An 11,692-nucleotide genomic window follows, 5' to 3' on the forward strand; every position below is an offset into this window, starting at 1 on the left:
CTAGACATAGAAGTGACATACAATTGTTTATTTTTGGAAAAACACAATCCACAGATGAGATATTAATGAATATTTATTGTTCCTTCCACTGGGCTTCATAAAGAAGCAGAATTTTCTGAAGGCTAGATATGCTTTGAATGGGGAGAAGAAATAATGGAGAGAGCTCTGAGGTACAAGAGGTGCTGAGCAGCTTGAACCCAGGAGCTGGGGCACAGCTGCCTGTGTATCTCTGGGTAGGTACTACAGAAAGAAGGCTTGTGGCTATGTCAATGACTGGCAAGGCTTCTGGTGACTCAATTAAGGCACTAAATTGGCCTCAGTGTCAAAAGAAGGTAGCAGGACCTAGCTTGTGCTTCTATCCTTGCTGGAGGACCTGGTAACATCCAGGACCATGTCCCCACCTTCTTCTAATCACTGAGATTTTGGGTCCAGTGTCTCCCTGTGTTGCTTCACCAGTGTCCCGATCCAGTCTGAGGTTTTCTGCTTGGCTTCCTCCCAGCTGACAAGTGGCTCATAGCCCAGATCTCTCTGAGCTTTCTTGTAGGAGAAAGTGAACTTGCTATTTGTCAGTGTGACCAAGTGCCTGTTAAAGAGAGGTCGATACCTGTAGACTGGACTCAGCAGGAAGCTCACAGTTTCCAGCAGGAAGGCAAGCCAGTAGAGCAGGGTCAGAGGAAGGCTCCAACTGGAATCAAGGTGGAAACCCCACTCCTTACTAAGTGTGTGATTTAAATCAGTGTAACTTTGGTGAGGGGTGTCATCTGAGATGTAGTAGAACTTTCCTTGGATATTTGGTGACGTCTTGGGGTCTTGAAGGGACCTGGCAGCTAGAATGTGCGCCCAGGCTACATTGCCCACATACACTGGGTTGGCTATGGAGAATTTGCAAGTAACACCCAGAGTACCCTTATTTTTGAGGGAGCTAATTATTATGTTAGCAATGAATGGACTTCTCTCCCCATAAATGTACATGGGCCTTAAGGCACAAGTATGCAACCTGCCACCTTTTTTCAGGATGCTTCCATTGGCTGCCAGCACTGCCTTCTCAGCCATCCTTTTGCTGTATGGGTATGGATCAGACCATGTGCTTTCATGATGCTCTTCCTCACTGCCATTCATGATGATCTCCTTGTAGGAGTTGGGCCCTGCAACATCAATTGAGCTGCAGAAGATGAAAGCTGGCACACTGGCTTGGACACAGGCTTCCAGTAGGTTCTGGGTACCTAATCACAGACAAGACACTGTCAGTGTCAGAGATAAATCTGAGGTTCACCATGTGCACAGCTTCATACTCACTTTCATCCCCTAGCCCAACATAGCAACCTCTTCACTATTAAGGTGCACCTTCACTAACTGGACTCACAGCTACCATGCTATAGCCAGGGGATCACAGATGGATTCCACAGAGCAAATATCTCTTGGCTTTTGTGTTCTCAGCACTGAGTGTGTACTTGCTTGTGTGTGTACTTGTGTGTGTGTGTGTGTGTGTGTGTGTGACTGTTTTTCATTTTTTAACTTTAAAAGGCACCTAAATTATCTCATTTATTCATTCCTAATGTGTCTATGAAATAAGCATAATTTTACACATAGAGATTCATGCATGTTTTCTAAGTTTAAAAAACCAGAAGATCATTTCTTAGATTATGAACAGCAACAGTTTTAAACTAAGGATTATTGAAGGGTTAACATCATTCAGACTCAAGTACAGTTGTGTACTGGTGATGTGTGTGTTACACAGATAATTCACAGGTACAGTTTTCTTTTCTCTTATTGTTTTGTTTTTGTCATTTGATGAGACTCTCAGGAAGGGGACAAATGACTGTTGGGTTTGGGGAGATAAAGAGAATAGTTGTGTTCCTGGTTGTATACACAATGTTATAGTATTCTTGGTTCTATCTATGACTTCATTTACCCAGTTATATAAAGTAGAGGTGATAAATATTCCTTCTAGTGTTCATTCTGGAAACCACCACTGACTGTTCTCATCTGTTGCTCTTAGAAGAAAACTAAAAGAGTCTGTTCACCTCCTGCTGTACATTTCTATATTGGCAGAATATTGTCAGGCACAGAAGCTTTAGCTGAACCAGCAGCATGAAGAGTAGGCACCTGCAAGGTCTAGATCTGGCTCACAGTAGGTGATGGGTCTGGGGTTGTCAATTGTTTGCAATTGGAGTCCAGTCTCCCTGGCATGGTGGACAGGCCTCACATCCTGAGTTACTTTTTTTCTATCTGCCAGGCCTGGGCCATGTAATAGCTCTGAGCTCTACCAGTTGGATCTAGATGGCATAGGCATTAGACTCAGAGTATGACAGGTATTCCGTGCAAAAGCATCCTTTCCTGGTCTGTGTGGACATTTTCAACTTTTCTATTTTTATCTTGTCCTCTCCAGATATATTACCTTTCAGATTGACATCTAGGATGGTCTGTCTGGGAATGACACCTGTGACATCAATGATGGCGGCGGTGTGGATGACAACAGAGATGCCTTGGCAGGCTCTCCTCAGGTACTGGGCATCAAGAATGTCTCCTTCGAACACTGTCACCTTGATGTTTGTTCCTATGTCTGTGCAACACAAGACAGGTCATTGAGAAGATTCTTTGTGGCTTGTACATAGGTATCAGTTACCTAGATTATCAAGAATTGTCATAGTGGGAAAAGTATTGGAGAGGAAGGCTGACATATGGAAAGACAGGAAAACGTTTGTTCCCACTGCAGAAAACAAATCAGATAAGTAAGCAGTCAAATGTTCAAGAGAGTGGTGGGAAGTTGACCCATTCACCAGAGTGACTCAGGAGGTAATGGAGAGCTGACTAGAGGTGGGATTAGCAATCAGAATGTCTGTCCCAGGGTTTTGATGAGAAACCCATTCCCAGTAATGGCAGCAGAGAAGGAAGACACACAGATGTGAATCTTTGGTGTTCGACCCTGCCAGAGCTTGGGATTTTCTGTGTCTGTGCTAAGAACAAAAGGAAGAGTTTAATCAGTGCCAATTCTTCCACTTAAATGACTCATGGAGATCAGGGGAACTGGCAATAAAATTAGGATGAGCTCCAGCTGGGATACAATGGAATATCTCCTCTAAGATACTATCAACACAGATGTCAATGCTATAACTGAGGCTTTCTCAGGACAGACTTCCTTGTAGCCTTCTATTCTAAGACACTGCATACAGTGCTCATATCTTCAGGTTCTGAACTCTGTTGACAGCACTGTCTACTTGTTGATTAACTCACAAAGCCATATACAGTCTGTGCCAGCACTGGGAACTGGCAGGGCTTCTTAATTCTCACACAGCTTCAAGACTATACTTCTGGAGACTGGTCCTCTCGGTCCTACTTAATAAATGAAGAGAGTGATGCTCAAGAAATCTGGGCACACAGTTTTGGCTATACCCACTGAAGATACCTCACTTGTTCTCTCCCCCTCCTGCACCATTAGCCCATTCTCTGGGATTTCTTGGAGTCAATTTTTCAAAGACAGATTAAGATCATGAACTGAAATTTCCCATGAAGCCAAACACTGAGAAATACCAGAGTAATCCAGGGTGGAAGAACCAAATAGAATGGCTTGCTCCCAATTCTCTACCTAATTCTCTAGGAAGTATGTCCTATCCAGGCCCCCTTCCTTTTGCCATACATCTCCGGGAAGGGCCTGAATTAGAGAGATGCAAGCAAGGGCCTGCTCAGAAGGAAGTAGGTACCTGCCTGAGGATTGAATTCTCTGCTCATGATCCTATATACCCACCTCTTTCTCTCCCCTTGCTACTGATGTTGAAAACCAGTGGTTCTCAACCTTCATAATGCTGTAACCCTTTAATACCATTCCTAATGTTGTGGTGACTGCCAAACAGAAAATTATTTCTGTTACTATTTCATAACTCTAATTTTGCAACTGATATAAATTACAATGTAAATGCAAATGTCTGATATACAGGGTATCTGATATGCTGCCTCTGTGAAAAGGGTCATTCTCCTCCCATGGAGTCACTTGGCTGACTCTTCGTTTGAGATCTACTGCTTCAGCTTTAGATTTTCAGGAATGTTTCTGTGACAAGAGAGGAGGAATCAAGACCTGTAGTGACACAGAGTCTAATCCGTGAGCTCTTGAAGGACACTGAGATCCCAGGAGACCTCCTGTAGAGTGTTTCCTGGTGGAGTCATAGGAACATCCATATCTAATACACCTGGATGTGGCAGATATTTACACAGCAACATCATGGAATCCTGTCATATGAGCTATCTCACAAAGAGCCCAGAGGAACCCCCCCCCACACACACACACACACTGGATGTGAAGACTGCTAAGGCTGCAGCTAGACTTCCTGGGATCCTATCTAGTTTGTTTATTCTACCTGTGACCTTTGGGGAAGTCAGTTACCTTCTGTACTTGTTTATCTGCATCTACAGAAGTAGAGGCTAGAAATATTAATTACATTCCAGAAATGTTACCCACAGACAATGAGTTGTCACCATGGCAAGCCCCCACAGAGCCTGGCACAGAAAGGACACTTCTAGGAATCTCCACTCCTTTGTTCAGGCAGGGGCTTCTCTATCCATACCCACTATAGAGCTATTCCTGAGACTGAGCTTTGGCCGTTTGCAAATACCGCTGAAACATCAGGATTCAAACTAATAGAATTGGTTGTGGGTTAATATTGCTTTCTAGAAGCAACACTGAAACTAATAGGGGAGAAAGCTGATTCAGGAAGAGGTCAAAGACAAGATGCAGAGGATGGGTGTTGTCCCAGAGGGGTATGGAGGACCCTGTGTGCAAGGCAGATCCCTAGGTAGTGTGCATTTAACAATGAAGCTGAGGAAAGGGCAAACAACTAGCCTGGGTCACATACAGACAACAAGGATGAAGACTCTGGGGCCAATAGTTGACCCCTTGACAAAATTATGGAGCTTAAGTGAGGGACCTCTAGCTTGACCTGTGATACTCATTAATCATAGGACACTGATGTAGTCGTTCTTTTTCCAACTTAAAGTTTTCACTGTTCAGGTGAGAAGCATTTCCTACATTCCCTGCAAAGTTATTTTAAAGGCCCGGCAGTGGTGGCACATGACTTTAATCCCAGCACTTGGGAGGCAGAGGCAGGTGGATTTCTGAGTTCGAGGCCAGCCTGGTCTACAGAGTGAGTTCCAGGACAGCCAGGACTACACAGAGAAACCCTGTCTGGAAAAACCAAAAAAAAAAAAAAAAAAAAAAAAAAGTTATTTTAATGACCAGGGGTTTTTGAATAGGTGATAAAATATATTTCACAATCATCTGGTTTACATTTCCCCAATAAAACAAACTGACAAAAGATTAACAGCTTGCACCAGTGAATTCTGCACTCTTATTCAGAGTGATGATAAACTCCAATGAGGAATGGGGACAAATGATTCAGAATAGTCCAGGAAAGGTATGGCAGTCCTGTTCATGCTGGCTTTGTGTCTGTCCCTTGGTATGACCACATGTACTTGTTCATAAATCTACTTCTCAGTCCCCATTTCTGCCTCTTTCTGTCTGATGTCCATATCCTTAGCCCTCTCTCTGTCTTCTTATTTCTCTCCCATTCATGTATTTTTCACTTTTTATTTTACTTCTTCCCAAGATACTAAATGAAAGACCCCCCTCAAAGCAAACAACCACAAAACAAGCAACTAGATCAGTAGCAACTGGAAGAGAGAGCTAGTGCTGAGCCCCCTCCCCCATCTGAATGGTCTATAAGGCCTAGCAACAGGCAAGTCCATATTAAAGAACTACTGGAAAGAGAGAGAGAGAGAGAGAGAGAGAGAGAGAGAGAGAGAGAGAGAGAGAGAGAGAGAGAGACCGGGAAAGAGGGAGGGAGGGAGGGAGAGGAGAGAGAGAGAGAGAGAGAGAGAGAGAGAGAGAGAGAGAGAGAGAACTTTTCAGTCCAAACTTAGTCTCTCCCAAACTGTGTCTTTTAATGCTGTGTTGGTGTTTCCTTCTGATGAATGTGGACATGGAGAAGTGTTATGACTGCAAGTGTCTTTTGTTTACTAGACAAGGGAGGAGCCCTCCCCTCCCCCATCCAGGCTGTGGCCATGCAGTCATGTGGCAAATTTTCAAGTTCACTTACTGAAGAATTTCTCCCTGGTTTCTGGTCTGAAGACCTTGTCCAGGACCCTGATCTCCTCCAGATCTTTTTCCTGCACCAACAACTGGACAATCCTCTGGCCCAAAAACCCTCCTGCTCCAGTCACCAGGCAGCTCCACCCAGGCATGGTCAACACAGGAAGCAGATCACAGTGGGAGTGGTGTTGATGAATGGCTAACCTGGAGAAGGCTAGAAAGAGAGATCTGATGATTTCCCCAAACCCAGTTTCTCCCACAAACTTCTCACAACACAGATCACAAGACAAGGGGCAATTTCTCCACAGCACAAATAGATGTATTCTAATGTGTTCCAAGAAGCTGTCAATTCACAGGGTGTGGCTGTGTCACAAGATTTCTCCTTTACCTAAATGCCTGTTGCAAGCCTGGGTTATTTCACCTGTGCTTCTGAACAAATGGTCACAAATTGGGGCTCAATATATCTTTACTAGGCTTGTTTCAGTTACATAAGCAGTTCCTGGAACCCATAGAAATGTTACATAACTTTTTTGGCTATGAAGGTGAGGGGTGATGAGGGAAGTCATGGAGTAAAGCATGAAGGAATGGCTCTGGGGTTTCTATGCTCTTGGGGAATATACCAGCCTCCAGAAAGCTCTACAGATTCAGTGTCTGGAACACAGTGAACCTGTCACTGTGGACCTGTCTTTTATACTCCATTTATGGGCATGTTTGAACCATGTACAATTTTGTCCAAACGTGACAGGACACAGAGTTTAGCCAAGTGCAATTGGACTAGATAGGTGGCTCAGTAAGTCCTGTCTTGAAATTCCTCAGCTGTTTCTTCCTTGAGGGTGTGAGACAATAGCCATTTGGTATAGGAAGTCTCTGTCAAACAGCCACAGCCCACTTTGGAATGAGACTCAAGTCATGTACTGCAGAGAAAGAGTACAACGTTTAAATGATAGTATCAAAAGCCACAGCCCATATGTTTGTTTTGTTTTGTTTTTACAAATCTCTCATGTAAAACATACATAATTTAAAAATCTAATAAGTCAATGAGATTCAATTCAACCTTTATTAATACATACAATGTTTCATATTATCTGAATATATTTTTCAAGGAAATGGGCCACCACCCTTCCTCAAGATTTTGGCAAGCATCCACTTGCATGTCAGACATATGGTACAATTGGGGTATGAAAGAATACTGTGTTGTACTCTAGCTTTGTTGGAACTGTAGATGTGAAATAAGATACCCTCAAATTAGAGCCCATTTTCCACTTTTTTTTTCTCAGGGGCTCCCCCTTTTCATCAACACTCAAACATTTTCACATTTGGAAGGGACATTAGGTGAGGCCACATGACCATCTAGACTGCATGGAACAATTCTAGTATAATAAGTAACTTCTCTCCCATGCGGTAGTAGGGTAAGCTACATCTTATAGAACTCGGGCTTTCTGGACAACCAGCCTATATATCAGCACCCAATACGGTCCACTTCACCCCAGACCTCCAGGAAGTCTGAAAATAGTTTCTATGGGCTCTGTCCATAGCTTAGCACTTTCAGTTGCTTGAATACTGCTCCCAGGACCATAGCCTTGGTGGTTAGGAGATGATCTTTCAAGTGATGTGGGAAGAAAAATGTTGTACTTTTGAATACATTTACACACACACACACACACACACACACACACACACACACACACACACACACCCCACCTATTTAATCCAACCTCTGGCTTGAATGGTTTCTGTTTCACACATCAGGGTGGAGAGAGATTTCCTTTTTAGATACACGTTTTGCTTCCACAGTAGCAGGTAAATGAGATAAGGACTTCAGGAAAGGTATGGTAAAAAGGTATGCCTTCTGTGAAAGCCTGTCTTCATCAATCATAGTATCTACTCAGCCTCCACTAAGATACAGCCCAGGTCTGAGAGGACCTCCTCAGGGAGCAGTGCTCACCTCATCACCCTGCTTCCCAAACAAGACTCAGGTAAAAGTGACTCAGCTTATCACATGATGCCTGTTCAAACACTTTAAGTTTGCAGCCCATTGTCTCTGATATTATGTTGTTTTAGTGCCAAGTTAATGACTAGAGTGCCCTTTATCTAGTCCACTAGGCTGGTCACCCCACCTGGGGTGTCAGTTTTAGTCATGTAGAGTTCTACAATGGTATGCCTTCTGCTGCCATGGGTCTTGTACTAACCCAAGCATATTCTCCACTGTGCAGCTTTAAAACCAAATCCTCTGCCCAACTAGCTACTGTCAGACCACTTGAACAAATGACAGAATTCATTGGCAACACACCTTCTTGCTGCCACCATTTCTTGTTTTTCCTTTTACTTTCATGAAGTATATTTTGGTGAGCAAAAGACATAGAAATAATTCCTATAGTTCTTATCTTTGGAGGACTGGTGAGGATGGGAGCTTTAGTTCAAACCCATGGAGTTTTGAGCTCCATCTTGCAACACTCTGATCCGGAGCTCTCAATTCTTAAGACTGTCATGTTGGGTATCCTCTGTAACAGTGACAAAGCGGTGGAATGTTTCACCCCTATCTTATTATTAGTTTGTCTGTTCCTGTGCACTGGGACACTGTTTTCCACATGTTTTAGTTGTCTCTAAATCACAGTGCTAATTTTTAAGAAATGATTGTGTGATGGGAGCTACAGGAAGAGAATGGCATGAAAGGGGTGTGATCTACAGTCATGTGCTTCCAGGCACCTCTCGGGAAACAAAATCAATATATCAATTTCCTCTGATGTATTAAGATTATACATTAACAATAGAGAAGAGCAATTATCCTTGATGGCGAGTAATCAATTTCTGAAACTCAACTTCTCATCTTAAACAAGAAGGACTGCTTTGGGCAACATTGAAGAAGCTGGACTGAGACAATGATCAATTAGATCACAACTTGACAAACATTGCTGAATTATGTTTACCTTTTGCTTCTGGAATTGTTCCTCCTCACTTTAGAGTAAGTTCGCATCTATTGTATTGCTAGTTCCTCAACCTAGAACTGACCTTATTACTTGTATGTAATTAAAATGGTATAAAAGCAAAAAGAAGGAGAGGGGATGGGATAGGGGCTTTCTAGGGAGGGAAAATGGGGAAAGGGAATGGCATCTGAAATGTAAGTAAATAAAATATCCAATTAAAATAAAAACAAATAGAAGCAGTGTGGATAGGGGATGGGATGGGGGTTTTCGAAGGGAAAAACTAAGAAAGGGGATAACATTTAAAATGTAAATAAATAAAGTAACCAATAGAATTTTTAAAAATATATTCAGAATAAAGTAATATAAAACAAACAAACGAAAAAAATGGACTGGGGGAGGGGCCACAGAATATTTCTATCTGTTTTTCATCTTTTCAAGTTCATATCTAAGAGATTTTTTTTCCTCTTCTGCTTTTAGCCCTTACTTGTTTCTTTACTTATTACAGAAGGATGGCTGAGTGAGTCTAGGCTTTTAACAGAGAAATTCTGGTTGTAAAATGCCTGTGATTGCTGGTGAATAATACCACTTATAAGTAGTATGCTTGGTACTTAGTAATACTATCATATAGCTAGCTAGCTAGTTGATGTGTTTTAGTCATAGGTCACTAGGAGAACTTTATTAAAATATATATATGTATGTATATACATATATATTAAAGAATATATATATATATACATATATATATATACATATATATGTATATATATATTCAATTTATTAAATTGGCTTTAAGATAGTAAGAACAGCTAAATCACAATTCAGAACCTAGTGGTTACTTGGTCCTGGAGGCTAAATGACTCAACAGCTGCCATAGTCCCACAATGGCTGTCCCTCACTGCAAGGAGACAAACTGTACTTACTCAGCCTCAGGGCGTGGTGTGTCAGTAGTCCCAACCTGGAGCTGGAATCATGGAAGAAAAGTTTCTGGAACTCACCTGGTTTCTTGTCCACAATGAGGCAAGCTTAGAAAGGCTGGTTCTGGTCTCTGCAAAGGATCCAGCAGCAGCAGCACTGCCAATCAACTCAGATGAGAGAGGAAAGCAAAGACAGCAAGGTGTCAGATGTTCTTCCTCGACAGGACCTTTTTATCTGGGCTGCTGCTAAAGGGTGCCACCCACAATCAGGGTGGGCCTTCCCACATCAGTCAATGTGATCAGGACACTTCTTTGAGCCAGTCTTTCTGTGTATTTTTGTGGGGAAAGCTCCTCCTAAGCTAAAGAGAACATCCTGTCCTACAACCTAAACACCAGCCTAAACCAATAAGATATGAGGAAAATAGATTTGATTAACTTAGAATGAAGTCAAAACATTTTTGTAAATACAGGTCCCCATAGTTTATGGGGGAGCTTCTCTACTTGACCTATGACAATTTTTTTTTTATATGTTTAACTACAGATCAATCTACCTTTGAAATAATTTTTAATAGTGACAATCAGATTTTCATTTTTATCAGATTGGGAGTAGACAGAGGTAGGTGGAATGCTGCAGAGGTCACAAGGCATGGAACCTGGCCCAGGGCTACAGCTAACTGTGTTTTTGCTGACTGGGATACAGACAACATGGGATGAGGGTGCACTAAATTCCAAGAGAGTGAGATTACTCTCTGCACTGTCCTGTGTGCATGGTTTCCTGTTTGTAGAAGTTGGTTTACCATCATTGTCAAGTTCAGGCTGGTGAAAACCCTCATTTACATTTTGGAGACATTTTAGGACACAGAGAGGTTATTAGACAGCAATTTCATTTTGAATGTGTGACCATGACCTCTGGCAGATGTCTTTTGCTCCAGTGGGTAGTTCCACGATCATTCACATAGTCACATAGTCTCCAAACACAGGTGTGTAGTTGTGGAGAGGTAGTGCTGACAGGGTAAGGGGGTGTTGGGGGAGCATTGGAGGAGGGACTGCTTGGGGTGGTTTGAAAGATGGATATGATCATGCTTCATGTATACAAATATGAAACTCTCAAGAATAAAGCAAAATTAACATGAAAACTCACAATACCTAATAAAAATGACTATTTTAACATGTAAATTTTTTATCTAATTTTTATGTAAATTTACATGAAAGTTCTAACAAAGTCCTTCTCACCTGCATTTGGAGATTTCTCAAAGTCCTTCTGAATCTTCAACATCCTGAGTGTAGATGTTTAAATGATAAGAACAAAGAAGAATGGCAATGTCTTTGTTCATGAATGTCAGTCAGAACCCAGGGAAAGACTTTTATTTCCACAAACACTACAACTCCAGAAAGAGCATTCCTTTTGATGAAAGATGCCATGGAGACACCATGGGTGAAGATCAAGCAGAGTTTTCTGTTAAAAGGATCATCAGGAGGCAAAGGTCTCACATGCTTTAACAAAAACCCAGGTGAACATTAAGACCTTTGACTCAACCCTGAAGGTGACCAACTGATAGGGTGACCTACCCCCTCCCCCAGATTTGGATGAATTACTATTCTAAAAGGTTAACTATTGGTAGCCTATTTGGTCTTAAACACTCAACAGGAAAAAATAATGCCCCAAATCAAACTGTCAAAATTGTGAAACTGCTGCTTCCAGCCCCTTATTTAGGTGTCCAGACTGACCTCATTCAGTCAGGTGACCTAAAGAAATATAGAAGAGTCAGTAGAGT

At 42.1% G+C, this 11,692-nt stretch overlaps 1 protein-coding gene across 1 annotated transcript; it reads right to left on the bottom strand.

The window, feature by feature from the left end:
- Positions 1–55: 55 nt before the first annotated feature.
- Positions 56–11,137, bottom strand: LOC117707247 (3 beta-hydroxysteroid dehydrogenase/Delta 5-->4-isomerase type 6-like). The gene is made up of 4 exons (XM_076933018.1): positions 9,999–11,137; positions 6,087–6,293; positions 2,399–2,563; positions 56–1,223 (listed from the first exon to the last, which is right to left on the bottom strand). The coding sequence occupies exons 2-4, from the start codon at positions 6,229–6,231 to the stop codon at positions 412–414; spliced, it is 1,122 nt and encodes a 373-aa protein (XP_076789133.1). The 5' UTR covers positions 6,232–6,293; positions 9,999–11,137; the 3' UTR covers positions 56–411.
- Between the last annotated feature and the right edge of the window lie 555 nt (positions 11,138–11,692).

The sequence above is a fragment of the Arvicanthis niloticus genome, chromosome 4 (assembly GCF_011762505.2).
Source record: "Arvicanthis niloticus isolate mArvNil1 chromosome 4, mArvNil1.pat.X, whole genome shotgun sequence".
Taxonomy (NCBI): Eukaryota; Metazoa; Chordata; class Mammalia; order Rodentia; family Muridae; genus Arvicanthis; species Arvicanthis niloticus.